Source organism: Bidens hawaiensis, unplaced genomic scaffold, assembly GCF_021521415.1.
Source record: "Bidens hawaiensis isolate Kalapana, Puna unplaced genomic scaffold, B.hawaiensis_p1.1 tig00045417_1, whole genome shotgun sequence".
Lineage (NCBI taxonomy): Eukaryota > Viridiplantae > Streptophyta > Magnoliopsida > Asterales > Asteraceae > Bidens > Bidens hawaiensis.
Genome location: NW_027498083.1, coordinates 82,793 through 110,330, shown reverse-complemented (window position 1 = coordinate 110,330; position 27,538 = coordinate 82,793). Strand labels below are relative to the sequence as shown.

Below are 27,538 nucleotides of genomic sequence, written 5' to 3'. Positions count from 1 at the left end.
AATGTCGGTATTAAAGTTCTTATGTTATCGTTTGTATATATACTTTTGCACATTTAAACATATTTATCATTATAATAATATTTATAAGTTGAATATTGAATTTGAATATAATACAGTTTATGGGATTTTAGCGTTACCGGTATATTTTAATAATACATTTGACGGTTTAGTTTCAATAAAGTTATAACAATATTATATTATATGTAAACATATTTATATATCTTACGAGCTTTAACGATGTCTAGGGTTTTTGATTGTAAAGGTTAAAAATAATCTAAAACAATTTTTATTAAATTTAAAATAATTTTATTTAATTAATAATGATTTATAAACATATATTTAATTTGTTAAAACTATTAAAATGGTTTGTAAAAATACAAAAATGGATCTGCAGTGTCCCGGGTTTGAACCCGGGTCTTCATGACCACAGAAAACCCACTCAACCACTGGGAAAATGGATTTGTGTTATAAAATTAGAAACATGAAATATAAATATAAAAACATCAAGTTCATCATCTTCTTGAACAAACCCTAGATTCGATTCTCCTAATCTGTTGATTGTTTGCTTGATTTATGTTTAGGGTTTTGTTATACGCTTGAAACTAATACGATTTCATATATCACTTACTTAGTTTGGTGTCGTGATCACTTACTTTGTGGAATATTATGTTTGAAAAACGTTTAAAAGAAGTTTATTGTTCTATTTATCGCCTCAATTGCGTCTTTTGGTGTTTAATTCGAGTTAATAGAGTTTTATTATAATCCGGAGAGTTAGTGATTAATACGAGTTAAATGTTTGTTAAATGATGGAATTAATCAAGAAATAATGTTTATAATTAGTGGAGACGACGTTTGGGGTGATTAACGGATTAAAACGAGGTGTAAACGGGTATTTTACCGGAAGTCCGGCGGCCAGACTCGGGGTCCGTAAACCGAAGGGGAAGAAGGGGGGTTGGGCTGATTGATTATTATTTTTTTATTATAATTTGAATAAAATTTACATTCTAGCCCCTAGACTTTAAATAACTTAATAATTTGATATTAAACTTTAATTACACTATGCACCTTGAACTTTATAATTATATATAACTTAATCAAACTTGATATATTTTATTATCTTTAGATTGTTTACGTTTTACCCTCGTATAATTTTTAACTTTGATTATATTATAAACTTTTATAGCTCGGAGATTAACACTACGAATAAATAATGAACAGAAACAAACTTTAATCAATGAAATTGATATAAATCGATAACTTTCAAATACGAATATATTGAAACAACTAAACGGGTCGGTTTAACAAATACAAATACAATATGAATATGAAAAATTGACAAATGTCACAACATTCCCTACTTTTGAAAATTTCATCCCGAAATTAAGTAGAAGAATCCGTAACAAAAAGATGAGGATACTTTGTTCGCATTTGATCTTCTCGTTCCCAGGTGAATTCAGCACCACGCTTGGATTCCAAATGAACCTTTACCAAAGGTATACGGCTTCGTTTAGTTTCCTTGTCTTTGTGATCCATGATTTCCACCGATTTCTAAACAAAGTGCATTGTTTCATCGATGCGCACTTCGTCTAGTGGTACATGGAGGTTACCCTCAGCAAGACATTTCTTCATATTTGAAACATGAAACGTAGGATGGACGTTAAAAAGCTCTTGAGGAATTTCGAGTGTGTAAGCACCACTACAAACACAAGCAAGAATCTTGACAGGTCCAAAGAAACGAGGAGATAGTTTACTTTTCTTGCCAAAACGAACAACACCTTTCCAATGGGATACCTTGAGAAGGACACGATCACCAACATTAAATTCAAGAGGTCTTGTCGGTTATTGGCGTAACTCTTTTGATGGCTACGAGTTGTTAAGAGGTTTTGTCGGATTTGAGCAATCAAATCAGCAGTCTCTTGAACAAGTTATGGACCGGTGATTTGGGTTTCACCAATTTCATTCCAATAGATAAGTTATCGAAATTTACGACCATAGAGAGCTTGGAATGGAGCCATACCGATACTCGAATGAAAACTATTATTGTACGAAAACTCAATCAAGTGAAGATGATAATCCCAGTTTCCACTGAAATCCATGACACATGACCTAAGCATGTCTTCGACTGTTTGAATTGTGCGCTCGGATTATCCATCAGTTTGAGGATGATAGGCGGTGCTAAGATCCAATCGAGTTCCCAACCCATTTTGAAGCGATGACCATAATTGAGAAGTAAAAGGGCTATCACGATCGAAAATGATATGCAAAGGTATACCATGACGGAAAACAATATGCTGAACATAACTCTGAGCGAGTTGATCAACTGAAAACTTTTCGTTGATCGGAATGAAATGAGCAGATTTAGTCAAACGATCAACTATAACTCAAATATCGTCGTGACGGTTTCGAGAAGTCGGGAGCGTGAACACCAAATCCATAGAGATATCTTCCCATTTCCAAACAGTGATGTGTGGTTGAACGAGCAAACCAAATGGTCGTTGGTGCTCGGCCTTAACTTTAGCGCAAGTAAGGTATTTTCCCACATATAACGCAATATATTTCTTCATACCGGGCCACCAAAACATGGACCGTAGATTGAAATGCATCTTATCCGCACCGGAATGAATGGAATATCGAGACTTATGAGCTTCGTCCATGATGAATGTGCGAAGATTGTCATGATTAGGAACCCACAAATGATTGTGGTAATACAATAAACCATCGCTATTGGTTTCAAGTTGATTCTCGGCACCGCGGGACATTTCATCGTACATATTACCCTCGGTGTTGAAGGTCGGTTTGTACGGTCACAAAATGAAGAAGAGTTGATTTCACATTGGTCGTTCGACTAAGGGCATCGGCCACAACATTTGCTTTACCAGGATGGTAACGAATTTCGCAGTCGTAGTCGCTAAGTAGTTTGGCCCGTCGTCGTTGCCGCATGTTTAGGTCTTTTTGGTCAAAAATATGTTGAAGACTCTTATGGTCGTTGAATACCACGCATTTAGTGCCATAGAGATAATGTCTCCAAATTTTCAACACGAATACAACGGCACCGACTTCGAGATCGTGCGTTGTATAATTCTTTTCATTAACCTTAAGTTGTCGTGAAGCATAAGCGATAACTTTACCTCGTTGCATAAGGACACAACCGAGGCCTTGGTTGGAAGCATCGCAATAGACAAAAAATCCTCATTGCCCTCGGGGAATGCAAGGATTGGTGCATCGCAAAGCATGCGCTTAAGAGTTTGAAAAGCTTCATCTTGCTTCGTCCCCCATTCATAAGGTTTATCCTTGTGAGTTAATGAGGTTAGGGGCAAAGCGATCTTGGAAAAATTAAGAATGAATTGACGATAGTAACCCGCAAGACCAAGAAATGAACGAACTTCGGTAGGAGTGGTTGGAGTTTTCCAATTCATAACGGCTTCGATTTTGGTCGGGTCAACGTGGATACCCTTTTCGTTTACAATATGCCCTAAGAACGGAATTTCTTTCAACCAGAAGTCGCACTTTGAGAATTTAGCATAAAGTTGTTCCTTCCTTGAGAGATCAACGATGGAATGAAGATGTTTCTCGTGCTCAGCTTTGGACTTGGAATAAATAAGAATCTCGTCAATAAAAGCAATAACGAATTTATCTAGGTAAGTTTGCATACGCCGTTCATGAGATCCATAAATACCGCGGGTGCATTGGTTAACCCAAGAGGCATAAACCTAAATTCGTAATGCCCATAACAAGTCTGAAAAGTGGTTTTGGGTCCGAACGAAGATTAAACTTTGAGAAGCATGAAGCTCCTGGAAGTTGATCAAAAAAATCGTCAATACGAGGCAAAGGATAGCGATTTTTTATTGTGAGTTTGTTGAGCTCGCGGTAATCCATGCACATACGGAACGATCCATCTTTCTTCTTGAAAGAAGGGGTGAGCCCCAAGGAGATGAACTAGGGAGAATGAACCCTTTGTTCGAAAGTTCTTGTAGCTGATTAGACAACTCTTGCATCTCGGAGGGAGCAAGACGATAAAGAGCCCAAGCAATCATGGTTGCGCCAGGCACGAGATCAATTTGAAATTCAACTTCACGGGTAGGAGGAAGACCAGAAACATCCTTGGGAAACACTACAGGATAGTCACAAACGACGGGAATGTCCTCAGTTTTCCGTTCCTTCTTTCCACCACATGAGCTACGAATGCTACATACTTCTTGCGTAAGTACATTTGGGTTTGAAAACAAGTGATAAGATTTAGGCTCGAGGGAGATGGCTTTTCACCCGAGACATGAAGGATTTGACCATCGGCAAGCTGAATACGAATGAACTTCTCGAAGCAAACAATTTCAGCACGTTGAACAGATAGCCAGTCCATGCCTACTATGATGTCGAAACTTCACAATTGCATAGGAATGAGGTATATTGAGAACTTGTGGCCGTTTAGATTAAATTTGCAATTTCGAATAACCAAGTCAATTATTACAGATTTACCATTAGCTACCTCAACAGGATACGAGTTCTTAAGCTTAGATCGGGATTTAGCAAGTAAAGGCTCAAATTCAACAGACACAAAGCTCATATCGGCACCGGTATCAAATAAAATGGTTGCAAAGTGGTCATTTACGAGAAACGTACCGTTCACCGCATCTCCGTTTTGTTGTGCAAGATTAGCGTTAATCATAAAGGCACGCCCACGATTTTCTAGATGAGCTTGAGCAGCTTGAACGATCTGACCACCTTGTGGTGCAGGAGCTAAAATGGCGGGATGCGGCTGAACTTGAGTTTGGTTAGCCAACAATGGTGGAACATATGGCTAATAAGCTTGTTGGGTTTGGTACGTCTGAACCTGGTATAGCGGAGTTGGAGCAAGCTGAATTGTATTCACATGTGCAAGTCATGGACACGGGTTTCGAAAGTGGTTAGGGTCACCACAATTATAGTAAGCTCGCATCTGATTAACGGGTTGAACATATGGCACGGGACGGGAGTTGGGTTAAGTGAACCTTGGAGGAGAAATTAATGCAATTGTGATCTCCCGACAAGTGGCACTAATGTGTCCAAAATGGTTGCAACGATTGCATTGACGGCCCGCCGTACTAGCTGAATGATGTCGTTGGCAACTGTTACACAATAGGTGAGGTCCGTTGTAGGGTTTCTTGAGTGGTGGGGCAAAGTTGGGTTGGGTTGCAGTTTGTTGGGTTAGCACGTAATTCTTGCGTTTCCTGTGGTTTGAGGAATGAGAAGGCTTGGATGGCTCGGGTTTCGACTCTTTGGGTTCGGTAGAGGATTTATCAGCATGTTTCTTCGATATCAAAGTCTCGTCTTTAACATGATTATCAGTTAAAGTTGCAGCAGGGTTAATCGCGTCACCTAGTTCCTTGGGAGCACTACTTAAGACACTATCTTGAATTTGTCTCAGTAGTCCCCGAATGTACTTATCGATGGCACGGCATGCGAAGTTGGGGTAACAAGGTAAGGTACCAGCACACTGAGTTCATTGAAACGAGAAGTGTAAGCTGCATGCTCACCACTCTCTTGTTTGAGGTTCCAAAACTCAGCTTCTAAGTTCATAAGCTCACTTGGAGGGCAGAACTGCTTGGTCATCAGTTCTTTCAATTCGTCCCATCGCATAGCCATGGCAGCTTTGGCACCACGGGTTGTCTTTTCCTTTCCCCACCAGGTAAGTACCCCTGTTGCAAAGACACTTGTAGCAAAATGGGTTCGCTTGTCATCGGGACACTCAATGTAGAGGAATTTGCTCTCCGTTTGTTCATACCACTGAAGTAGGGTAGTGGCACCTTCAGTCCCGTCAAACTCTGGGGGTTTGGTACTGGTGAAAGTCTTAAACGAACAGTGAGATGCTTTAGGCTCACTTGAAGCAGAGGTAATATTAGCAGAAAGATTGTGGTGAATTTGGGTCATCATGTCGGGAAGAACCGCGACTAGTTGTTTGGTGATTTGAGAGGTCAACTTGCGGCTAGAGGTTTCGGAAGAACGGCGCTTGTTGAAACGGAGAGACATTCTGCGAACAATGGTGACGAAAATCGTGAGACTCGAAATAGAGTGTGGTATAAAAATCCTTGTCAAAGTTTGCTTTAAAAGAAATAAATAAATAAACATAAATAAAAAAAATCATAACAATGGTAATAAATATTGTGTGGAACTTTAGAGTTTTCATGAACCACCATGGACTCTTATTTTCCAAAAATCAAGGAAACCCAAAATAAAATCGAACCGAAAGCTGGGTATTCGTGTACAGACTTTCTGTTTAAACACATTGTAAAACATAGAGTGTCGGAGTCACACGTCGCATGAACCACCATGACTTGCGTGACATCCTTAGGAATGCAACCATATTCTTTTCACACAGAGAACATGGTCACATTTGAAAACTTAAAGTTGTGATTCATATGGCGTTAAAAGTGGTATGCTTTGGCTTAATAGAGTTCATGCCCTTTCCTAATTCTCCTGGTAAGCAACCGGGTCCCACGTCTGATTGAGATTTATACGCATTGCTTATCCTTAGGTTTCAATAACCTTGGTGTCAAGAGTTTCGAAAAACAAGCACGTCACCCTTACAGTTTACTACATACCCGCCATATAGAACCATCTTTAAGAAGAATAAATATTGGAACACCACAATAAAAATCAATAATTGAAAATGTTTGCATACAAATCTTTGTTTTTAGGCATAAGCCTTGGACTTTTGTGTGCTTTGTGTACATAAGGCGCAAATGAATTGACAATAAAATACTAAGCAAGTGCATTGAACAATCAAAGGCCCACATACATTTCTATTTATGCAAGCTAAACAATTAAGCAAATAAACTATAACTAACTAGAACACTACGTCTAATGTCCTATCTTATAGTCACGGCTCTGATACCAATCTGTAACACCCCGGCTAAAGCGGAATACACTCGGGTGTGACGTACAAATTGTTCAAAACACATGTGACACTATTATGTGACAATATTATCATTAATTCATTCAAAGGCATCAAGTACACAAGTTGTTTCACATAAGGAAATTACAATGAAAATAAATGTTCCATTCTTATTTAAAATATCCTAGGTCTAGTGTCTTCATCAGTTTCATCCTCTAATAATTGTACATGTAACATATATATAAAATAATGTCAACTAACTTAATAGTTGTTGAGTTCACACGGTTTAAATACTACATAAAAACCATACAATTCCATGAAAACTTGTGAAAAGCAAGTAAGGGTTCTTTACACTCGAATCAGAGGTCCTGAGTGTAAAGAATAAATGAAGGTCTTTTTCAATTGGGATTGTGCACCAACGTACTTAGATCGGGGTCCCTTTTCCACTCGAAACACGGTCCTGGGTGCAAAGGGGGGCGTATGATCATACTTATCGAAGAAATCCATGCACATAATATTTGAGCAAGTAACAAGTAAACACACAAGTCCATGATGCGAATTGTAGTTTGTAAATAATAAATAACGAAATTGAATTTTCGATAGGATATATATATTTTCCCCAAAGTAGTTAAAAAGGGTAAAAAGAGGGTGTGAGAAACTCACCTTTGAAATTAGAAGAACAACTTGGAAATGAAATGGAAAGCGCGTTATATGAAACCAAAAGTTCGAATCTCACGAGCTAAAATAATAAGAAAACGAGAATTACTAACTAATTAATGGAAATAACATGTCGGTTTTAAAGTTCTTATGTTATCGTTTAATATATACTTTTGCACATTTTAACATATTTATCATTATAATATTATTTATAAGTTGAATATTAAATTTGAATATAATACAGTTTACGGGATTTTAGGGTTACCGGTATATTTTAGTAATACATTTGACGGCTTAGTTTCAATAAAGTTATAACAATATTATATTATATGTATACATATTTATATATTTTACGAGCTTTAACGATGTCTAGGGTTTTTGATTGTAAAGGTTAAAAATAATCCAAAACAATTTTTATTTAATTTAAAATAATTATTTGATTTATAATTATTTATAAACATATATTTGATTTATTAAAACTATTAAAATGGTTTGTAAAAATACAAAAATGGATCTGCAGTGACCCGGGTTCGAACCCGGGTCTTCATGACCACAGCAAACCCACTCAACCACTGGGCAAAACTGATTTGTGTTATAAAATTAGAAACAGAAAATATAAATATAAAAACATCAAGTTCATCATCTTCTTGAACAAACCCTAGATTCGATTCTCCTAATTCGTTGATTGTATGCTTGATTTATGGTTGGAGTTTTGTTATACGCTTGAAACTAATACGATTTCATATATCACTTACTTAGTTTGGTGCTGTAAACACGATGAACTGGACTTGGCTGAAACCGATCTTGGATAAACTAATTAGCAACTAAGGACAGTTTGTTTGTGGAATGTTATGATTGAAAAACGTTTAAGAGAAGTTTTCCGTTCTATTTATAGCCTCAATTGCGTCTTTTGGTGTTTAATTTGAGTTGATAGGGTTTTTATTATAATCCGGCGAGTTAGTGATTAATACGAGTTAAATATTTGTTAAATGATGGAATTAATCAATAAATAATGTTTATAATTATTGGAGACGACGTTTGGGGTGATTAACGGATTAGAACGTGGTGTAAACGGGTATTTTAGGGGTTGTCGGCGCCGGAAATCCAGCGGCCAGACATGGGGTCGGGAAACCGAAGGGGGAGAAGGGGGGTTGGGCTGATTGATTTTATTTTTTATTATAATTTAAATCAAATTTACATTCTCGCCCCTAGACTTTAAATAACTTGATAATTTGTTATTAAACTTTAATTACACTATGCACCTTGAACTTTATAATTATATATAACTTAATCAAACTTGATATATTTTATTATCTTTGGATTGTTTACGTTTCACACTCGTATAGTTTTTAACTTTGATTATTTTGTAACTTTTTATAGCTCGGAGATGAACACTACGAATAAATAATGAACGGAAACAAACTTTAATCATTGAAATTGATATAAATCGATAACTTTCAAATACGAATATATTTAAACGACTAAACTGGTCGGTTATACAAATATAAATACGAATATGAAAAATTGAGAAATGTCACATCGGTCCTCGGTTCTGTTCACAAAAGACCTGCACCCGTTTAATATATTTCAATATGGTAATTTTCAATCTTTCAATCAATTGGCAAGGATTGTTGCTTGATCTCTGGATGTAATAAAATTGCAAAAACTCTTAAAGCAACACAAACAACTATTCAGGTAAATTTTCTATAAATTCTTAAGCTTATGTTGAATGTGTTCTTGATTGTTTCTATTTAGTTGATTACTGCATTATGATTTCTCAAATTTGAACCAAAATTAATAAATATAGGTTTAATTTATTGTTTGATTTAGTATGCACTCCAAGTGTTCGATATAATGTCTTAGTGAAAACGTGTTTGGTAATTGTTGTTACTGAATAATCATATAAAAATACCATGAAAACATAAATAATATGATCGATATTGAACTTAATCACTTAATATTTCAAAGAAGAACAAGCATGATCAATAACAAACTTCAAACCAAACACAGAGATAAAGTCTAGGGAAAAGAAAAAAGAACTGAATCATTTATTTTCAATAGTTATCCGCAATCATACTCTAAGCGACCTCTCGATTAGCAGGACGTTGCGGACATATATTAAGATGTCTTATCAATAAAGCTATTCCATGTATAGCCATGTCTGCATTGAAAACCTTTGAGCGATGATTGCATCTTGCTTTTTTCATGTCTTCCTCATCAGTAAACGTCTCAAACTCTGTCCAAACTATAGAAATCTTCCTAACTCTCCTTAAATCCATCTATGTTAAATTAGCAAAAAAAAAACTATATTTATTTAATACATGATTTGAGCAAACATGAATAACAAAATATATTAGTAAATATTTAACATTATACTTTTGAAAATTAGAGCCTGCATGTGAAATTTAAAATTGAGTTGATTGCAAACTGGGGAAAATATTGATATATAGAAGAATGGAGGCAGGGGGCGGGGCGATTTTTTATAGGGTTACAACGAAAGCCAATATTTTTTTATTAAAATAATTGTTGGGCTTAAGTTTATCTTAAATATTTGTTAAACCAATCCAATATTTAAATTTTTAGCGTTAAAATAATTGATTATATGAAAAACTATATCAAAAGGTACATGGACAAGTTTATCTTAAATTATTGATTATATGAATACCTATATCAAAAGGTATATGACTAAACTAAGCACAAGTTTATATCAGGGCCGACGCTATAAGATAAGCAGGTAAAGCTAGGACTTTAGGCCCCTGAAATTCTAAGGCCTCGTATATAGAGGTGCACAAAAAACCTGTACCCGGAACCGGACCAGAAAAAATACCCGGAACCGGTTTTTTTAATACCCGCATATTCTTTACCTGACCCGGAACCATACCCGATTTATACCCGTAAATACCCGGAACCGGTCATACCCTATACCCATACCCGATTATACCCGATACCAATTTTCTAATACCCGAAATAATACATGAGTTTTTATAGTATACTTTTATGTTTACTTCACAACTTTTATGTTTAAGTTTTTTAAAATTGCATATTATTAAGTAAATAATTTGTACTTAAGTGGATTTATGGTTTTTGAAATATAGTTTAATTATTTTTATAAATTACAAAGCAAATTTAAATTTTAAACAAATTTAAAATGAATAAAAAATTACAAATTCAAAACCGGGTATTAATACCCGGTCGTACGCAGACACATACTCCCCGGTTCCAATACCGGTTATACCCGAACCCGATCATACCCTATCCGGGTGCAGATGGTTGAGTTTTTCTCCTCAATACCCTATCTGAACCCTACCCGATTTCTCTCAAAACCCGATCATACCTGAAACCGGTTCCATACCCGAACCCGGGAATTAGAAAAAACCCGATTTGTGCACCTCTACTCGTATATAGAAAATAATAAAACAAAATTATAAATATAATGTACATTATTTTAAGTTTTGTATTTGGGACATAGATCTTTGTTGTTGTGGAGTGGTAGAGCAGTGAGCTGCAATTGTGAATGGACAAGGTCGAATCCTAGGAGCTCCGTGTTTTTTTTTTTTTTTTTTTTTTGCATTTATTAGCCAATGTAGGAATGTCTAATTTAATTTTCGGTTCAAAAACGTATGAGTATCTAATTTCATTAGTTTTCAATTCTTACCTTCATACTCATGCAATTTTTTTCCTTTGTTCAAGTTTGGCATTAATGCAGTCGTGCATTTCTTTCTTTCTTTTTTACTACATAACTGTGTGCTAAGTAAGATACTTTTGTATCCAACAAGTTACTGAACGCCAACAATAACTTTAATAGACCAAAAACAACTAAATAGAGTAGAGATCAATTGCTTCACAACCATTTAGCAGGTCTTCTCCGTTAACGGGCCAGGCTATTGTATCTGGCCACCTTTTTGACAAGTTGTTGCAGTGCTGCTGATGTCACCTCTACGGCCTGTTTCCTCCCGATCTAAATTAATGAATGCTTAAAAGACTAGCAGATGGTATTATAATCTAAAATATATGATTAACACGACCCGTTTCTCTCTACTTTGACATTGTTCCAGAAAGGGTATTATAATCTAAAATATATGAGACTTAAAAGTTATAACTGGATATTGTAATCAAACACAAAATAAACCGTCTAAAGTCTAAATCAAATAATACTTGTTCACACAAACACAAAATAAACCGATAATAAAAAAACATACAACATTCAGGTTTTCCATATCTCAAATATTTAAGCAATGGTCCTCATACACACACTTACACAACCACCGATTATTCGACCCCTTGGATTCATGTTACCCGGTTGCGCTTTCTCACAAATTTTACAAAAAAAATCATATATTAATAAATATAAAAACAACATAAACGCACTAAAAAGGGCATGCATAGTGTATGTATTGTAAATATACCTTTTCCGATATCGTCAAAATCAGTCGTGCTTTCATTGATTTTCTTCTTGCTTGACGTGTCAATCCAATCTCCCGTGCATATAAATGCCTCAATAATTTAAAGGGGTCAAAGAACTTCTGTACGGTTCCACAACTCTCTCGCCCATGGTAAAAGCGGATTCCGAAGCCACACTCGAAACCAGGATAACTAATATATCTACAATAATTATAATGGATGATAAGTAAATTTAAAAGGAAACAATTAATTATTAGTAAACTGGTAAACGTACCCTTCGCCATTTTTGCTACTATAGGATATTTTGAAGACGAAGCTTTCCACCATTGTAGAATGTCAAATCCCTCATAACCAGGCTCCTCTATATCCTCAATGTACTTATGAAGTTCTTTTTTAGTTTCATACGAGCTAGAATCGCCAGCCGATTTAAACTGAGCAACCTTACTTGCCATGTGAGAAGCTTGAGTTGAAATTGGCCTTTCACTATTTAACTCATACTCATAATGCTTAAATAACTGTTGTCTCAATCCTTTTTTTTAAGTTCATTATTTGTCTCCTTCCTAATTTCAGCCCTAAATACTTCCTCAAATCCAAATGTCAAACTTATCCTGCATCTTATCAGCCATAAGTTTACTTTCAAGGTCTGTATCTCTCATTTTTCCTATAGATATCCATTATTACTCTATAAAACATGTTAACAACCACATGTTTAGTAGCAGAAGCATTGGTAGTTTTAAGCTTAAACAATTGTAATAAATCTCTTATCTTTCTCGCGTAACTCCAATCTGTAGTTTTAGGAAGACCATCACCCAAATCATTTTCAAAACTTGTGTGTGCTAAATCAAACGCTTGAAACGCCTTCTCAAATTTTTCGGCCATGTCCAGCGTGTCAAATGTAGAATTCCATCTGGTGGGCATATCCAAACATAATAATGCTTTACTTTTAATCATTTCTTCTTTAACACATCTTTTAAACACGTATAGTCTTTACGGAGAATGTCAAATATATCGAATCACGTTTCTTATCCGCTCAATTGGGGTGGCCCCATCACGTAATCCGTCTTTCACAATCAGAATGATAATGCGCGCCATGCATCTGACTTTTACATACCTCCCGTCCCCCAATAAATTGTCTAACCTACCTTTTACAAACTCTATTGTCGTATTATTTGCTGAAGCGTTATCTTCTGTAATGGTTAAAATGTTTTCAATATCCCATTCCTTTAGACACTGAATTAGAGCCCTACCGATGTCTTCACCCTTGTGGCTGGTGATGTCCTTAAAATTAATGACCCTCTTGTGCAACACCCAGTTGTCATCGATGAAATAAGTCGTGACAATCATTTAGTTGACATTTTGTATCGATGTCCATGTGTCGGTGGTTAGACAGATCCTCCTATTACAATTTGCAAAAACACGACTTCAGTTCGCATTTTCCTCCAAATATATATTCCCAGTATTCCTCCCAATAGTGGTCCTACTAGGTTCCTTATAATTCGGATTCAAGGTTTGCAAAAACCTTCTAAAACCCACACTCCACAAATGAAAAAGGAAGTTCATCGAGTATAACCATCTCAGTTATAGCTCTGTCACATGCTTCAACACTGAATTTCCAAGATTTGACCTCACAAAAACCACCCTCAACATCATCGTTCTTTTTAAGAAATATGTTGCTTTGATTTTTCATGTAATAAGGGTGTTTTTCCCATCTAAGCACATGTCCGCGCAACGCCGATGTGCCATTTAACCTTGGGTTTGCTGCCAATTCAACTAAGCAATGCTTGCATCTTGCCTTTTGTTTTCTCGTCCTCGTCCACAAACTTCTCAAAATAAACCCAAACACTAGGCTTTTTCAAAGCTCCTGGCTCTTTGGAAGCTCCTGTCTTTTTGGAAGCTCTCGTGTTACTGAAACTTATCGCTTTATTGGAACTTGTGGTTTTACTTTTCTTTTTTGCAGTTTCTATTTCAACAACAGGTGGGGACTTCCCCCTTATCTCTTCCAAGGGATTCGTCACTCGAAAATTCTAACCATTCGTTGACTCCATCTACGTTTAATTAACAAAAAAGTATTGTATTAAAACATATGAATAACATAAAACAAATAGAAATAAACCAAAGCGGGCATATTTACTGATCATCATGTTTCTATCAATTGGTCAAAGTGGGTTTGGTCAGATTTGTTGTTGTCGAGTCACTTAACATTATAGAGCATCTTCTAAAAAATATCATGAAGTTGATGTTTTTTATATAATTAACTTATAGGCCATCAACTCATCCTTGGGCGGACAAAGCCACAAAGGAACTCATGGAAGATGGCAACATATTCACCTTTAAGGGTATAAATATATGAGATGATACAAATATTATATATTATATGAAATTGATTTTGGCAATATAGATGTTATAAAATTATAGTGATTGTTACATAACTTATTGTAGGTTTTATAAATGCAGGTTAATCATTTATTGGAAACAAGTATGTAGTAATTGATCAAAGCAGGTATTGTCGTTCACAATACAGATCATAATAGGTATTGAAAGCAAATGTTGTATACAAAAATTGTGTGATTGATCGATCAAAAATTAATAAGTGATTCATGATAAATGTTTAATGCAGACCTGACCTAGTGATTGGGTGAAGCAAAAATATCCACAATAGCACTAGTAGTGTAGCAGCTTTTTGATAGAATAGAGAACCAAATTCTGATGATCAAACAAATTGCAATACACGGTGAGTTTGATAGAACGTAAAACTGGAATATTATTTATGCTATTAAGTTACAGACGTGCATTTTTTTAGGGTTATGCAGTTATGGGCCACGATGCATTTTTTTAGAATTATCTATATCAGTCTTCGGGTTTTTGTAGGTCTTCATGGGCTAAAGACCGAACCCGACTTGTTCTATATAGAGAGGACCGATTTTATGAGTTTTTAATTAGGGTCAGGTCGGGATCGGGTTATTTCGGAGCGGTTACTCGGGTTTTTTCGGGTCGGACCTAATTATGCACACCCCTAATGAGGGGGATCTTCTAACTAAAAAAAGTGAGGTCCAAATTCCAGTTGTTTGAAACGGATAAACTGCAATCAGTCATCAATGGTTATTGTGGCCTTCAAAACCCTAGACACCATTGCCCATGTGTGTAGAAGGCGGTTTTGGAACAAGACGGTTGGAAATTTGTTTGATTCTTTTATGACCTAACTCGAGTTGACCCGAGCTGAAAATAAAAATGAAATGAGAGAGTGCAAGTCGTGTGTACTTATTGAAGTTGGTTGGTTTAGTTGGGGTGTAGTAATCTCTCTATATAATAAAAGAATGGGTTTTTCACAAATTCTTTATTTATATTTAACCAAATGTCTTCAAAGTACCACATGGCATTTCATATATTTTTTAATTATTTTAATTTCAAATTCAAATTCATTTAGAAACCCTAATTCTATAACAATTAAAATTCAATTAACATAATAATATTTTATGTTAATCCTTAACCTCACAAGTAATGTTGAAAATAATTGTTAGTTTGTGTTCTTTTTATAAACGCTGAATGTTTGTGTTCTACTTAATTTATGTTTTTAATTTATTTTTTCTTTATGGTGGAATCCTTTAAAATCCTTTTCAATCCATTCGTTGATGTATGTTCGGCATACAAAACTTTAATTTCATACATTTACTATATGTATCACATATACTATACTTTATAAAATTAAATAATTACTATGGGTAAATAACCATTTTTTTTTAAAAAAATAGCTATTTTGCATACGTTGAATCATAATCACTTATACTAATCTTGATAAAGATTGAATAGCAGGTTGTTTCTGAATAACCAGTTGAATCCAGTTAGATGGATGCATTTTAAGGAAAAACAAGGTGAAATATGCATTCAACTATCTATGATTTGACCAACATTTATTGTATTCAATATTCATCATATTTTTGTCATGTTATTGCAAAGATAAAGTTAAGAAGTTATTAAGATTCCACTATTTCAATTTTTGGCAACCGACTTTACAAAATGTTAAATACGTTTTAAAGAAAATAGTAACCCGCTATCAAAAACAAAACTGTTGAATATGAAGCAGTATATTATATATCTTCTGCAAATTATCAAAATGTTAATTTTTATTGGGTTTTGATACTTTTTAAACATTTTATGTGTTTTCGGTCTTTTTGTATGTTTCATTATGATCTCTCATGTACGTACCTTCTTGTGCTTGGTATATACTATATTATCAATTTGGTTTTTTTATTTTTTTTCCCTTCTTGTGCTTGGTATATACTATATTATCAATTTGGTTTTTTATTTTTTTTCCCGGACTAAATGTCATTATAATTTGCAGGGGTAGAAATTTGTACATTTTGTTGAAGTTGGTGTTCCAACTATCTTCAATGTAAGTATAATAACAACATACTTTTTGTATATTCTACTTTAAATAATACAAAGAACATGACTTTTTATTTGTTTTAGTTCTTGAAAATCTCAAATAAACAATTATGCAAGCAATAAAAAGTTAGAAATAAGTTGCCTTTGCCATTAAGAAACAACTTAGTTAAAATAAAACTAGAAAACCATATTACAATTTATATGGTTTACATAATGTTTCAAGTACAAGATGATAACATATAAATATCAAATGTTTCATGTACAAGATGACAAACGGTTGTAAATTATATCAAATTCAATCAAGGTATTGAAAATTGCAAACATGTCAAAATTATAACAAAATAACATTTTGGGTTAAGTGTTGATTTCTGGCCGGTTATTTCAGGATCTTAAAGTTGATAGTGTCACAAAAAAGACGACAAACATTGTATATAAGGAAATTTTTCTAAAATTGTAATTTGTATGTTTTTTTATGGTTTTGGCAATTGTTTATATGATCCCATTATATATATATATATTACTAGTTTTTATCCACCCCGAATTACGGGGGTTGTTTTATATTATTTGTTTATAATATTTTTTTTTTGAATTTTTATCTTTTTTTATTGTATGCAAGTTAATAATATACTTATGGTTTGATGATAAATTGTTTCACAAATAAATGAGATGCTATAACCCGGTTTAAAAGCTATATAAGTTTTATGAGACCAAAGACCCGTTTATTTTTTTTTACTACAAATTGGTTTTTTAATTATAAATAATATATATCTTTTTTTAAATAAATCATATATTAATTTTTAGTATATCCCTACTTTATAGGATTATTATATTAATATTTGGTAAGATTAGTTTTTAATTTAATGAGATGTTATAACCCGTTTAAGAAATATATGGGTTTGATAAGACCCATACCCGTGAATTCGAGTTAAAGGTATGAGAAGCCTCCGTTTAAAAATCAAGCAAATCTGGTGTCTCCTAACGACACCTAGGATTTTTGGGTTTTTGTTTATATATATTATTACTAGACGGGTGCCCGCGCTATGCAGCGGGAACATGGACCTTGGTAATTACATTATAGATTTATGAGTGTTCGTCGTTTCGTTTGAATTGTGAAACCATTTATTGGTATAGGTAGATTCATAGTTATTATTTTAAACTTATTTTAATATCGAAGTATAAACGAAACGGAACCTAACCATTGTTAATGGTTTGATTTTGTTGGTAATTTTCAATGGTTTAGTTTCAATTTTAGGTGAACAAAAACCGTGAATAATAGCTTGGCTCATAGTTTAATTTAAGACCATTAAAACCGGACGGTAAACGACTATATGTAAAATTTTATTTTTTTAACTGAAAAGAAACTGTGACAATATCATACTCAAATTAAAGAGAATTAAATGCTTGTTTTTATGGTGTAATTTTTTAAAAATAATATTAACGTGTGAAAAAGTTATAACCGTTTAGAAACCGTGAGGGTATTTGGGTTGGAAATGAAATTATAAAGAGTAGATAGTTAAAAGATAAAGGACCAAGGTTATAACTAGGGGTGAGCAACTTAACCGCCATAACCGTTTAACCGAACCATAACCGACATAACCGAACCGATTTTAAACGATAACCAACATAACCGGTGGGTCGGTTTAGTGAATTTTCAAAATCGCCAAATATGGGTCGGTTTTGGTTAAAGATAATTCCAAACCCGTCATAACCAAACCAACCCATTTATTTAACCAACAATATGTTCGAGGCTAACTTCCACCGAACATATGATCGGGATACACCATTTTGATGGTTGTTCAACGTTTGTTATTGAGTTAATTTGGAATTTCATTGTTTGATTATATGTTGCCGTTTTTTTTAAATATATATTAGTATTATGGATTATATATTTTGTTAGACCATGTAATGTCATTTTTTTGTAATATTTGGTACCAAACTGTTAGCCGTAGATACATTGTTTTGGTTATGGTTAACCGACCCAAACCGACTCGTTATAACCTTCAAAACCGATTAACCGAAACCGCCATAATGGATCGGTTATGGTTATGGATATCCATTAACTGGCATATCGGTTATGGTTATGGGTTTGGCTCAAAACCGCCACAAACCGACCTATGCACACACCTAGTTATAACTATTTCCTATATTTGCAAAATATTATTAAAGTTAAAGAGTTAATCTTGTAACTATTTTAAAGAAAAATGAATTTAATGTTAGAATGACTAGTATGGCCCCGTAACATGTGCTTAAAAATTTATAAATCTCTGAAAATTAAAATCCACCGTGAATATGTTTTTTTTGTTATCAACAAGTAGATAATAGAAGAGTGGGAATGGGTATAATAGGATAGAAACTAGGAAAGAAAGGGTTTGCAACTTGATAATAAACCTAGAATAATTAGTTATTGGTTGGTTGATTGATTGATTGGGATGAAGATCGTTCGTAGAGATTTCGTTCCCGACGGACCTGGCAGCGTTAAGGTACGTAATCAATATATATATATTATATTGATTGATTTGAATTGATTCTTTAAACAAACAGATGATTCCTGATGAATCCGACGATTTGTGGCTGGCTTATAACCTAATTGCTCCAGGCGACACTGTCATGGCTGTTACCATCAGGTAGGTAGTATTCAATTCAAGATACTTACAATCTATTTGATTTGATTGCCCTAGTTAATTATTATTATTATTATTCATTCTGCTTAACTTCATGTTTTGTTGTGTAGAAAAGTTCTTAGAGAAGCAGCTTCTGGCTCAAGAGAAGCAGAACGACTCAAACTAAAACTTGAAATTAAAGTTGAGGTAAGCTTAAGGTCACTTTATACTACAATTCTCATGCATACACATCACTAGTTTCACGCTTGCAGAATGTTGATTATGACAAACAAGGTTCCGTGCTACGAGTTCGCGGGAAGAACATTCTTGAAAACGAGCATGTAAAAGTATGTGTCGCTTTTCTAAAACTTTAAGAATGCGACAAGTAAGCAATATGAGTAACATTATTTTGTTTTGCAGATAGGGCAATTTCATACACTTGAACTTGAATCACATAGGCCCTTTGTCTTAAGAAAGGTATTCTTCAATTTCATGCTTTTGTTTTTTTTAGTAATCAGTACTTGTTTCTGAAGTGGGTTGCGGGTTATATTGCAGGTGATATGGGACACACTAGCAGTAGAAGCACTTCAGCAAGCTTCTGGTATATTTTCTAATTTTACAGGCATGGAATATTTCAATCATTACTTTCTGATTTTTATTTTTTTTTTCAATCTCATGGTTTAGATCCTTCTGCCAGTGCTGATCTGGCAGTGGTGCTAATGCAAGAAGGGTTGGCACATATTCTTCTCGTTGGTAAAAGGTAACCTTAATATTATAATTTATTACTATTACTATTACTGTTATTATTATTATTATTATGTTAATTTTACTTCACACATTGTTTTAACTTTTAATTCTGTAAGCATGTGTATCACAAAATTTTTTGTTTTTAACAAAGTTCCAAAGTTTAGTGTAGATGAAAGGAGTGACCATGTAAATGAGCTGAACGGGTACGGATGGTTCTTGTTTGTGTTTACTCTTTTAACTTTGATCAAACGAAAGAATACAAATGCTTAAACAAATGGATTTTCTTGTTCGTTAAGAAAATGAATGTGTTCGTGCTTGTTTATGTTCGTTCATTAATATTCTAAACAAAAGGGTCACAAACATAAACAACACAAATGGATGTAAATGAACGACCATAAATCCTATTTAAAGGCTATAATTTCATCATCATCATCATTGCATTATCCATTTCAAAATTAAACGAATATTTCTAAACAAAGGGTTTTGAAGTATGAAAATCGAATTGAGGTTCAAATTAATATTGCTAATAAATAAATTCGTATGAATATTTAAACGAACATATACGAATGAGCAAATATAAACGAACATGAATGGACAAACATAAATAGACAATAATGAACGTTGATGAATGTAAATTAATGACAAGACATTCACTCATGTTTATATTTGTTTAATTAAAAAAAACCAAAAAAATGACATGTTCATGTTCGTTTTTATTTTGTTAAATGAACGGACATAAACGAACTTCCTTCTGAGTGGCTCATTGAACGTTTGGTTCATTTACAGGGCTTAAAAAGGAGCCTAAACATGCTTGAAAGTGATTATCTAAATATTGTAGAAACTATGCTTCATCTATTTGTGGATGTAATATTTGGATAACCAGATGTTTAAATGTTTCGTAATTTGAATTTTATTTTTTCAAAATAAACCGATAAGATGACCAAAAATAATGTTTATGTGAATAATGCATACACTATATAAAATTTAAGTAATAGTTTTGTGCCAGTTTAAACGGCTAGGCGAATAATTAATATCGTTATACTATTAGATACTCAGTTTTGTTGTAGATTATATGAAACTTACTATTTTGTAATCAGAAGCTAAACTTTAAACAGACTATTAAGACTTAAAAGTTGCAATTGTTATATAACTAATTTCAAAACACAAGTTTAAACATCCTCAAAAGTTATGTGTCCTTGAAAGTTACCCGTGTTAATTTGGTCAATTTTTAATCAGTTTGACTGTTACCCGTTCTCGGATAGAAGCTTCAATTCCCCGCAAGCATGGACCTTCTGTTGCTGGTTATGACAAAGTATGTTTTAAAATAAACTTGTTTGAATTCTTTCTATAAGAATAATTTATTATGCTTTTAATTAATATGGATTTTACATATGCGGACCCCTGATTCTGAATTTATAAATATGTTTTTGCATCGCAGGCTTTGAATAAATTCTATGAGAATGTTTTACAGGTGAGTTGTTTTAAAGTTTCAAAAGCTATATTATGCTTTCTTTAATTGCACATCATGCACACAAGTGGAAATCATTAAAACTTTGTTTTATTTCTCTAGGCGTTTGTGAAACATGTTGATTTTAAGGTTGTTCGATGTGCTGTAATTGCAAGTCCAGGATTTACTAAGGTAGGTATTTCTAGCTGCTATTACTAGGTTTTAAAATGGTAACCTAAAACCTGTATGTGTGTATAATGAAGGCAAAATGCGCAGGTCTGCTAACAGGTCAAGATGGGTTGATGCTGACCCTCAAACACACTTGTTGGCAGTTTATCAGTCTTTTTAAATACTTAGTATATCAAGCTTGATAATAAAACATTATTGTTACAATAATAATGTATAATATGATTTAATGTTTGTGTGCACAAATATAGACCTTTGTGCAATACTTTTTTATTTGACCTCCATGAGATGAAAACAACCTACATTAATAAGTAAATTGGTTAATAAATGTGGGTGACAACATGTGCGATAATCTATTGCGTTTGAACATATTCTATATCTTATTGTTTTCTTATAGGATCAATTTCATCGCCATTTAATGTTGGAAGCCGAAAGAAGAGATCTAAGGAACATAATTGAGAACAAATCGCGCATCATTCTTGTGCACTCGACATCAGGATACAAGTATATCTATTTCTGCATAAAGTTATAATGTTAAATTTGTTATTTTGTAAAATATTCCCAGGTTTGTTTTGTACACAGACATAGTTTGAGAGAAGTTCTTGATGCTCCAAATGTCATGAATATCATCAAAGATACAAAAGCAGCCCAAGAGGTAACCCATAAGCGCAATTTCTTTAAGCATTTTAAATTCAATTCTCTTTTAGTAATGGTGCTTAATTTCTCTATTTATTATAGGTGCGAGCGCTTAAGGATTTCTTTGCCATGCTTTCAAACGTCAGGTTCCATCTTTGATCGTATAGAATTAATAATGTTAATATATAATTGTTTAGCATGCTAAGTTTGACAAATAACATTATTATACACGATAGATTACTAAAAAGGTTAGAAACGTAACGTTAATTCACATTATTATAAGATATAATCTAAAATGATAGTAGATGATCATGATATCATTTTGATCATTCATATGTTTTTGATTTTATACTTATGCTGAAAGTTAACAACTAATTTAACGTTTTATATTTTGATATTTTTGAACACCATTAGGATCCAAATCGTGCATGTTATGGACCAAAGCATGTTGAAGTTGCCCATGAACGAATGGCTGTTCAGACGTTACTTATCACTGATGATCTTTTCAGGTTTTTAATTTCTTATTTTCTTTGGATAATAAAAATATAAAATTTAGTATTTGAATATAATAATAATCTGAATATCTTTTTTCTACAGGAGTTCTGATGTAGCTACAAGGCAAAAATATGTAAATTTGGTCAACACAGTCAAGGACTCGGGGGGCTCTGTTCATATATTTTCTTCAATGCACGTTTCAGGGGAGCGCGAGTACACTTAAAACAGTTTCATCATTATTATCATTACGTATCAATGCATAGAACCTCTTAAATTTGACATGCTTATTATTTATTTAAAAACATACTCTGAAAGTAGTTGTTTTTGCATAATTGCAGAACTTGCACAACTCACGGGAATCGCTGCAATACTTCGTTTCCCTCTTCCGGATCTTGATGACATTGAGATGTAATTTCATTTATGCTATAATGTTTTATACTTATGTACTATTTATTTAATATACATAGATAGAATAGATGTGTTGAGATTATCTTTGAAGCCTTTTTTCTTATTACTTGAAGGTATGTTGAGTCGGCAAATGTTATTTGTTAACTTTTCTTTCTAGGTTTGTAAATAATTAACATGTCAGTGATTGATTACCCACAACATGTACTGATCAGATCAGACATTCAAACAAGATATGACTGATCAAACATTCAAATTAACATAATAACATAGTGTAGTATACATACCAACCAACCAAGGACTTGAATAGAGTTGGTATGCTCGAAGCTCGGCTCTCGTTACTAAACTATGGTCTAGTCTAGTTTGACAAAATTAAAACAGAAGCAAGCGTAAACATAAATACTGAATTCTCAATTTTCCAGCTGTATCTATATATTGTTTTGTTTTGAATTCTGGACCGGTTTTTTGAGTACGTAAACCGGAGATTTTATTATAATAAGCTGCTGCTTTAAATAAATGAAACTCACTCGTCCAGTCAGGTACAGCAAGGCATGTATAGACGACGACACCTGTCGCTGTTGCATTCAACGCGTGTCTTGTGTGTGTCTGTCTAATCAAAACCCCATCCTCATCTTCTTCTTCTTCTTCTCTCGACCAAATAAAAACAAAAACAATCAATCCTAGGTAGCTTGCATCAATCAACATGCATGACTAGCATATATATATATATCTTTCATTCATCAGCTTATAGATAGGAACCAAATATAATTATTAAGATGGATGATCCAGAATCAAAATGGGAAATTGAAGAATATTATTATTATTATTATTCAAAATCAAAAGAAGAAGAAAGTGGGAGTTTGGTGCAATGGATGCTGAGGTTCGGAAGAGAGACGTTGATTACCATCTCATGCGCACAACTGGGTCTTCCACCACTTGTTGTTTTCTCATCATCCATGGGGGTTGCCTTTGGTGTTTTTTATGCTTCCTCACCTTCTTACTGCCCATCCCACCATCACCACCCATAACAACCACCCTCCTACATTATTATTTAGAGGAACAACAACACCACAAGGGGAATGAGAATGACCATACTGAGATAGATGATGAAAACAATCTCAATCTCAAGTGAAGCATACATTGGATATGGAATTAGATGATGGAGATGGTTTACATCAAGAGGTGAAGGAGCCATTGGTTGAGAGTACTTGTAATGATGATACACATGATGCTGAGTTAAGGGAGCAAGGTAATAGAGTTGAGGATGTAAGTGCCTCTGTTACGGATATTGAAACAACCAAGCCACTTATTATTATTAATGAGCTGCAGGTCGATTCACATAAACTTGTTCAAGTAGATACTACTGTGATATCATGTGATGGAAACGATTTGAATTCAAGTCAAGTATACACATTGAATCCGGTGGCAAGACGACAAGTGATAGGAAGAAGAATATTTGATCCATTCAAATGCACAAGCACAAGCACGAGTAATCGGTGATGACAACACAACTTGCTTAATTATGAGAGAAGCACGGGGAACCTTGAAGGTGTGTACTCTTCTCACTTTCTACCTTATACAAGTTGTCAACCTATCAAGTGACGCCATGCATATATGCAACCTTTTTTATGTTTAGTTGTTTAAAGAAATGAAAAAGTGTAAGTGTGTTTTTGAGTTTATACCGGTTCCTAGGGGTGACTCTTGTTAGGGAGTGGAATGTAAATGAAGTTTGTTCTTGTTTTTTTTTTTAAATTTTTATTCAATAACATACATGTGTATATAATCTTTACCACTCTAATAGATAATAGGTCTAAAAGCAGGAACAATTAGTCAAGTCAGGAAGGTGAGTTACAACTCTTTTATGAATTCCTGTCTATATAATTTAAAAAAGCAAAATATACAGTTTTATTTAAATTCTGATATAAATTTAATTCAAAATAAAATCTATGATATAATAAATTTTGACATTGCCGTTGATCGATGATCCGGGTATGAGGAAGATGCTGGAGAGGATGATGGTTTAGAGGAGGAACACAAGGGGAATCAGCCATTGGCTGAGAGTTGGAACAACGAAGATACTAAGTTAAGGGATGAAATTAGGGTCGTCGATACGGTTGAGGATGATCACGACACTGTTGGTCCAAGTTCTTCTGCCGTACTTCTTGGAGATGTTGAAACAACCAAGCCAGTTATAGTTAAACATGCTGACTCATAGAAACTTGTTCAAGTAGGAAATAAGAATGAGGAGCACGTATGCCATAAGGTGGTACTAGCTAATGAAAACAATTTGAGTTCAAGACAAGTATACACATTGGATCTGGCGGACAAAGACGAAAGGACCATCAAATTTGGTGAAACGGCAGTGACAAAAACGGATGGAAGTGAATATACCGTCTTGAGAGCTATTGAAGAACGTTTGATTCATTCGGTTGAAGATGCCGCACGGGCGATTGGTGATGAGACTTTGTTGGATGAGAGAAAGACTAACAATTTGGAGAGCCTTGAAGGTACGTAGACTTTTTACTTGACTGCGCGCATCCATTGATTGACTAAATGTGCCGAGGCATAAATGCTGTCAAATTTTAAAGTGAAACCATATTGGCTGTCTGACTGATGTTTTTTCCCCATATCGTAGTTGGTTATGAAGTGAAGGAAAATAATATTGCTGATGACAACGTGGATGCCTTTGCGCGCTCTCCTCCTTCAGAACGTGATACAGACAGTGGTAATAAAGTTAAAGAAAACGCTGGTGATGATGATGATGATGTGAATGCCCTGGCGTGCTCTCCTTCAAAACACGATACGGTTAATGCAGAAGTCGTGTGTAAGACAATAACGTCGAGAGAGGTAGAGGTACGGTTATTTTGGCCAATCTATCCTATGTGCATTGTGAGTCATGATCATTTAAAGCTTACTTGCAGGAGAACTTGGATGTGGATGATGAGAAGATTTGGGAGAAAATCCGTGCAATGAAGACAATAGTCGGATACAATGCCCCGAGTCAGTCAACTTGTATAGGAGAGCTGAAGGCTCTTTATGTGTTTACAGGTGTTGAGCCACCAGCATCATTCGAAGGTGATTCGGATCTGGATGCCAAGCTCAAGTTCCTCATGGCGATTGTTGGAGTTAAGTAATCTACGTACTTGGGTTTTTGATTGTTGGTTTATATGTATTATGTATGCAGACAGTCTACACTATGTATGTTTGAATGTTTGATCACAGTCATATGTTGTTTGAATGTCTGATCAGTTATATATATATATATACACACTAGTGAAAAACCCGCGTGATGCGGCGGCTTCGACAGTTTATAACACGCTACTCATTTTCTGTTATATTATCAATTCTCTGGTGATATATATCAAATGATATTTCTTTTAGTTTTCTTTTTCTTTTTTATAGCATCGATGTGTTCTATCCTATAACTTTTTTTAGCCATTTCTTAGTATAATAAAAAAACACTATCTAAGCCGGCAAGCAATGTATTGTTACGAGCCGAGTGGCTTTCAAGCATATAACACAGACAATCTATTATCAACATCCAAATCAGTTGCACATTGACTGATAAAATAATAACAAGGAGTAATGAAAAAGATGTTTCAATTGAAAGAAGCTCTCATTCACCCGCTTACATGTTATACAAAATAATAAAGTTACACAATTTTTATTTCATTATTTTTCAAATCTAACCTAGTAACCAAACTATGACCTACCCACTTGGTATCTATATGTATCTCAGCCATTGAATTATCATGGGTCAAATGTACAACATACTACTCCAATCTGAGTTATTGATACATGGCCTGCAATTGCACCAATCTATGGCCATGTTAAAACAGATAACAATTATTTTAAGTATATTTAGAACTATACTATTTATTTAAATTTAAATAAAAAGGGGGCAATTAAAAAACGGGTCAAATGTACTTTCAATAGTTGAATCATGTCATTTAGGTAATTGATTCCACTTACTAAAATCCGCAGAATAAGAGCGGTAAGGCTTTCTGGATTCAACCAATCTTTTCTGGGCCTTGGATATTAAGCATGTTGTGCATCATACCTTGGTTTCAAGCAATAACTAATGTTGTGTATCATACCTTGGTTTTTAGTAATCCGCAAACTGGGTTGTAGTCGAAAAGCACATGCGAGCAACTGCAAGTATGCCAAAGAGCAAACTTGTGAATCTCAAGTGAAACCAATGTTACCATCATTCCCATTGCATTCATCAAGTTAAGAAATTGAAACACAATGCAGAAAAATCAAACAAAATTTATTAACAAAGGATATAGAAAAATTTTAAATATTTTAAATATTTTATTACCAAAATGTATCAACATTGAAATGAGAGATCTCACTTTAAAATTCAGGAGCATGGTAATAAAAATTTTATTGCCGCATATTTGTACTTCAGAGTTTCAACACACACCACCACTGTAACAACCACTGCCCTAAACATACAAAAAAGACCAGTTCATTAGTTAATCAGATAAACGCAATCGTTGGACGATAGTTTTAAAATTTTGGCTCTTTATACCAAATAGGAATGTTCACGTTTCAATTTAAAACCTTGAAACCACCCAAAATGGTCACCGGTTTGGTTTCACGGTCAGTTTAAAAAAATAAGATTATACTATAATTGTAATTGGATTGGATTATATGACAAAACTTGAGTAACTACTTGTTATTTGGTTATTCATCATGTTTGGGTTATTC

General features: G+C 34.1%; 3 protein-coding genes across 4 annotated transcripts; 2 read left to right on the top strand and 1 right to left on the bottom strand.

Annotated features, from left to right (window-relative positions):
- Nucleotides 1-9,603: 9,603 nt before the first annotated feature.
- Nucleotides 9,604-12,378, bottom strand: LOC143595655 (uncharacterized). Its single transcript, XM_077074621.1, has 4 exons — nt 12,201-12,378; nt 12,066-12,127; nt 11,784-11,834; nt 9,604-9,804 (listed from the first exon to the last, which is right to left on the bottom strand). Exons 1-4 carry the CDS (start codon nt 12,376-12,378, stop codon nt 9,604-9,606), a joined length of 492 nt encoding a protein of 163 aa, XP_076930736.1.
- A 6,306-nt stretch (nt 12,379-18,684) lies between these two features.
- Nucleotides 18,685-22,838, top strand: LOC143595656 (protein PELOTA 1-like). Of its 2 annotated transcripts, XM_077074623.1 has the most exons (16): nt 18,685-18,789; nt 18,851-18,933; nt 19,041-19,116; nt 19,182-19,256; nt 19,330-19,386; nt 19,465-19,510; nt 19,594-19,669; nt 20,893-20,968; nt 21,095-21,127; nt 21,227-21,295; nt 21,687-21,793; nt 21,872-21,944; nt 22,028-22,066; nt 22,340-22,434; nt 22,523-22,629; nt 22,759-22,838. In XM_077074623.1, the coding sequence occupies exons 1-16, from the start codon at nt 18,739-18,741 to the stop codon at nt 22,830-22,832; spliced, it is 1,137 nt and encodes a 378-aa protein (XP_076930738.1). In that variant the 5' UTR covers nt 18,685-18,738; the 3' UTR covers nt 22,833-22,838. The 2 variants fall into 2 exon arrangements, with proteins under 2 accessions (XP_076930738.1, XP_076930737.1); XM_077074622.1 differs by lacking the exon at nt 22,759-22,838 and having other exon boundaries at nt 22,028-22,071; nt 22,523-22,630.
- A 1,133-nt stretch (nt 22,839-23,971) lies between these two features.
- LOC143595654 (uncharacterized) lies at nt 23,972-25,959 on the top strand. Its single transcript, XM_077074620.1, has 5 exons — nt 23,972-24,229; nt 24,822-24,969; nt 25,057-25,332; nt 25,461-25,672; nt 25,747-25,959. The coding sequence occupies exons 1-5, from the start codon at nt 23,972-23,974 to the stop codon at nt 25,957-25,959; spliced, it is 1,107 nt and encodes a 368-aa protein (XP_076930735.1).
- The last annotated feature ends 1,579 nt before the right edge of the window (nt 25,960-27,538 follow it).

Excerpts from the sequence above, each read along its gene's own strand:
- LOC143595655 (XM_077074621.1), bottom strand. The coding sequence starts at position 12,378 with ATGGCAAGTAAGGTTGCTCAGTTTAAATCGGCTGGCGATTCTAGCTCG. Across the intron at positions 12,128-12,200 it reads AGTAGCAAAAATGGCGAAGG|ATATATTAGTTATCCTGGTT; the intron begins GTACGTTTACCA and ends TAATTATTGTAG. Across the intron at positions 11,835-12,065 it reads CTTTTACCATGGGCGAGAGA|AAAGCGCAACCGGGTAACAT; the intron begins GTTGTGGAACCG and ends AAAATTTGTGAG.
- LOC143595654 (XM_077074620.1), top strand. The coding sequence starts at position 23,972 with ATGGAATTAGATGATGGAGATGGTTTACATCAAGAGGTGAAGGAGCCA. Across the intron at positions 24,970-25,056 it reads TCACGACACTGTTGGTCCAA|GAAATAAGAATGAGGAGCAC; the intron begins GTTCTTCTGCCG and ends TTGTTCAAGTAG. Across the intron at positions 25,673-25,746 it reads AGACAATAACGTCGAGAGAG|GAGAACTTGGATGTGGATGA; the intron begins GTAGAGGTACGG and ends GCTTACTTGCAG.
- LOC143595656 (XM_077074623.1), top strand. The coding sequence starts at position 18,739 with ATGAAGATCGTTCGTAGAGATTTCGTTCCCGACGGACCTGGCAGCGTT. Across the intron at positions 18,790-18,850 it reads ACGGACCTGGCAGCGTTAAG|ATGATTCCTGATGAATCCGA; the intron begins GTACGTAATCAA and ends TTAAACAAACAG. Across the intron at positions 19,670-20,892 it reads ATTCTTCTCGTTGGTAAAAG|TTTGACTGTTACCCGTTCTC; the intron begins GTAACCTTAATA and ends ATTTTTAATCAG.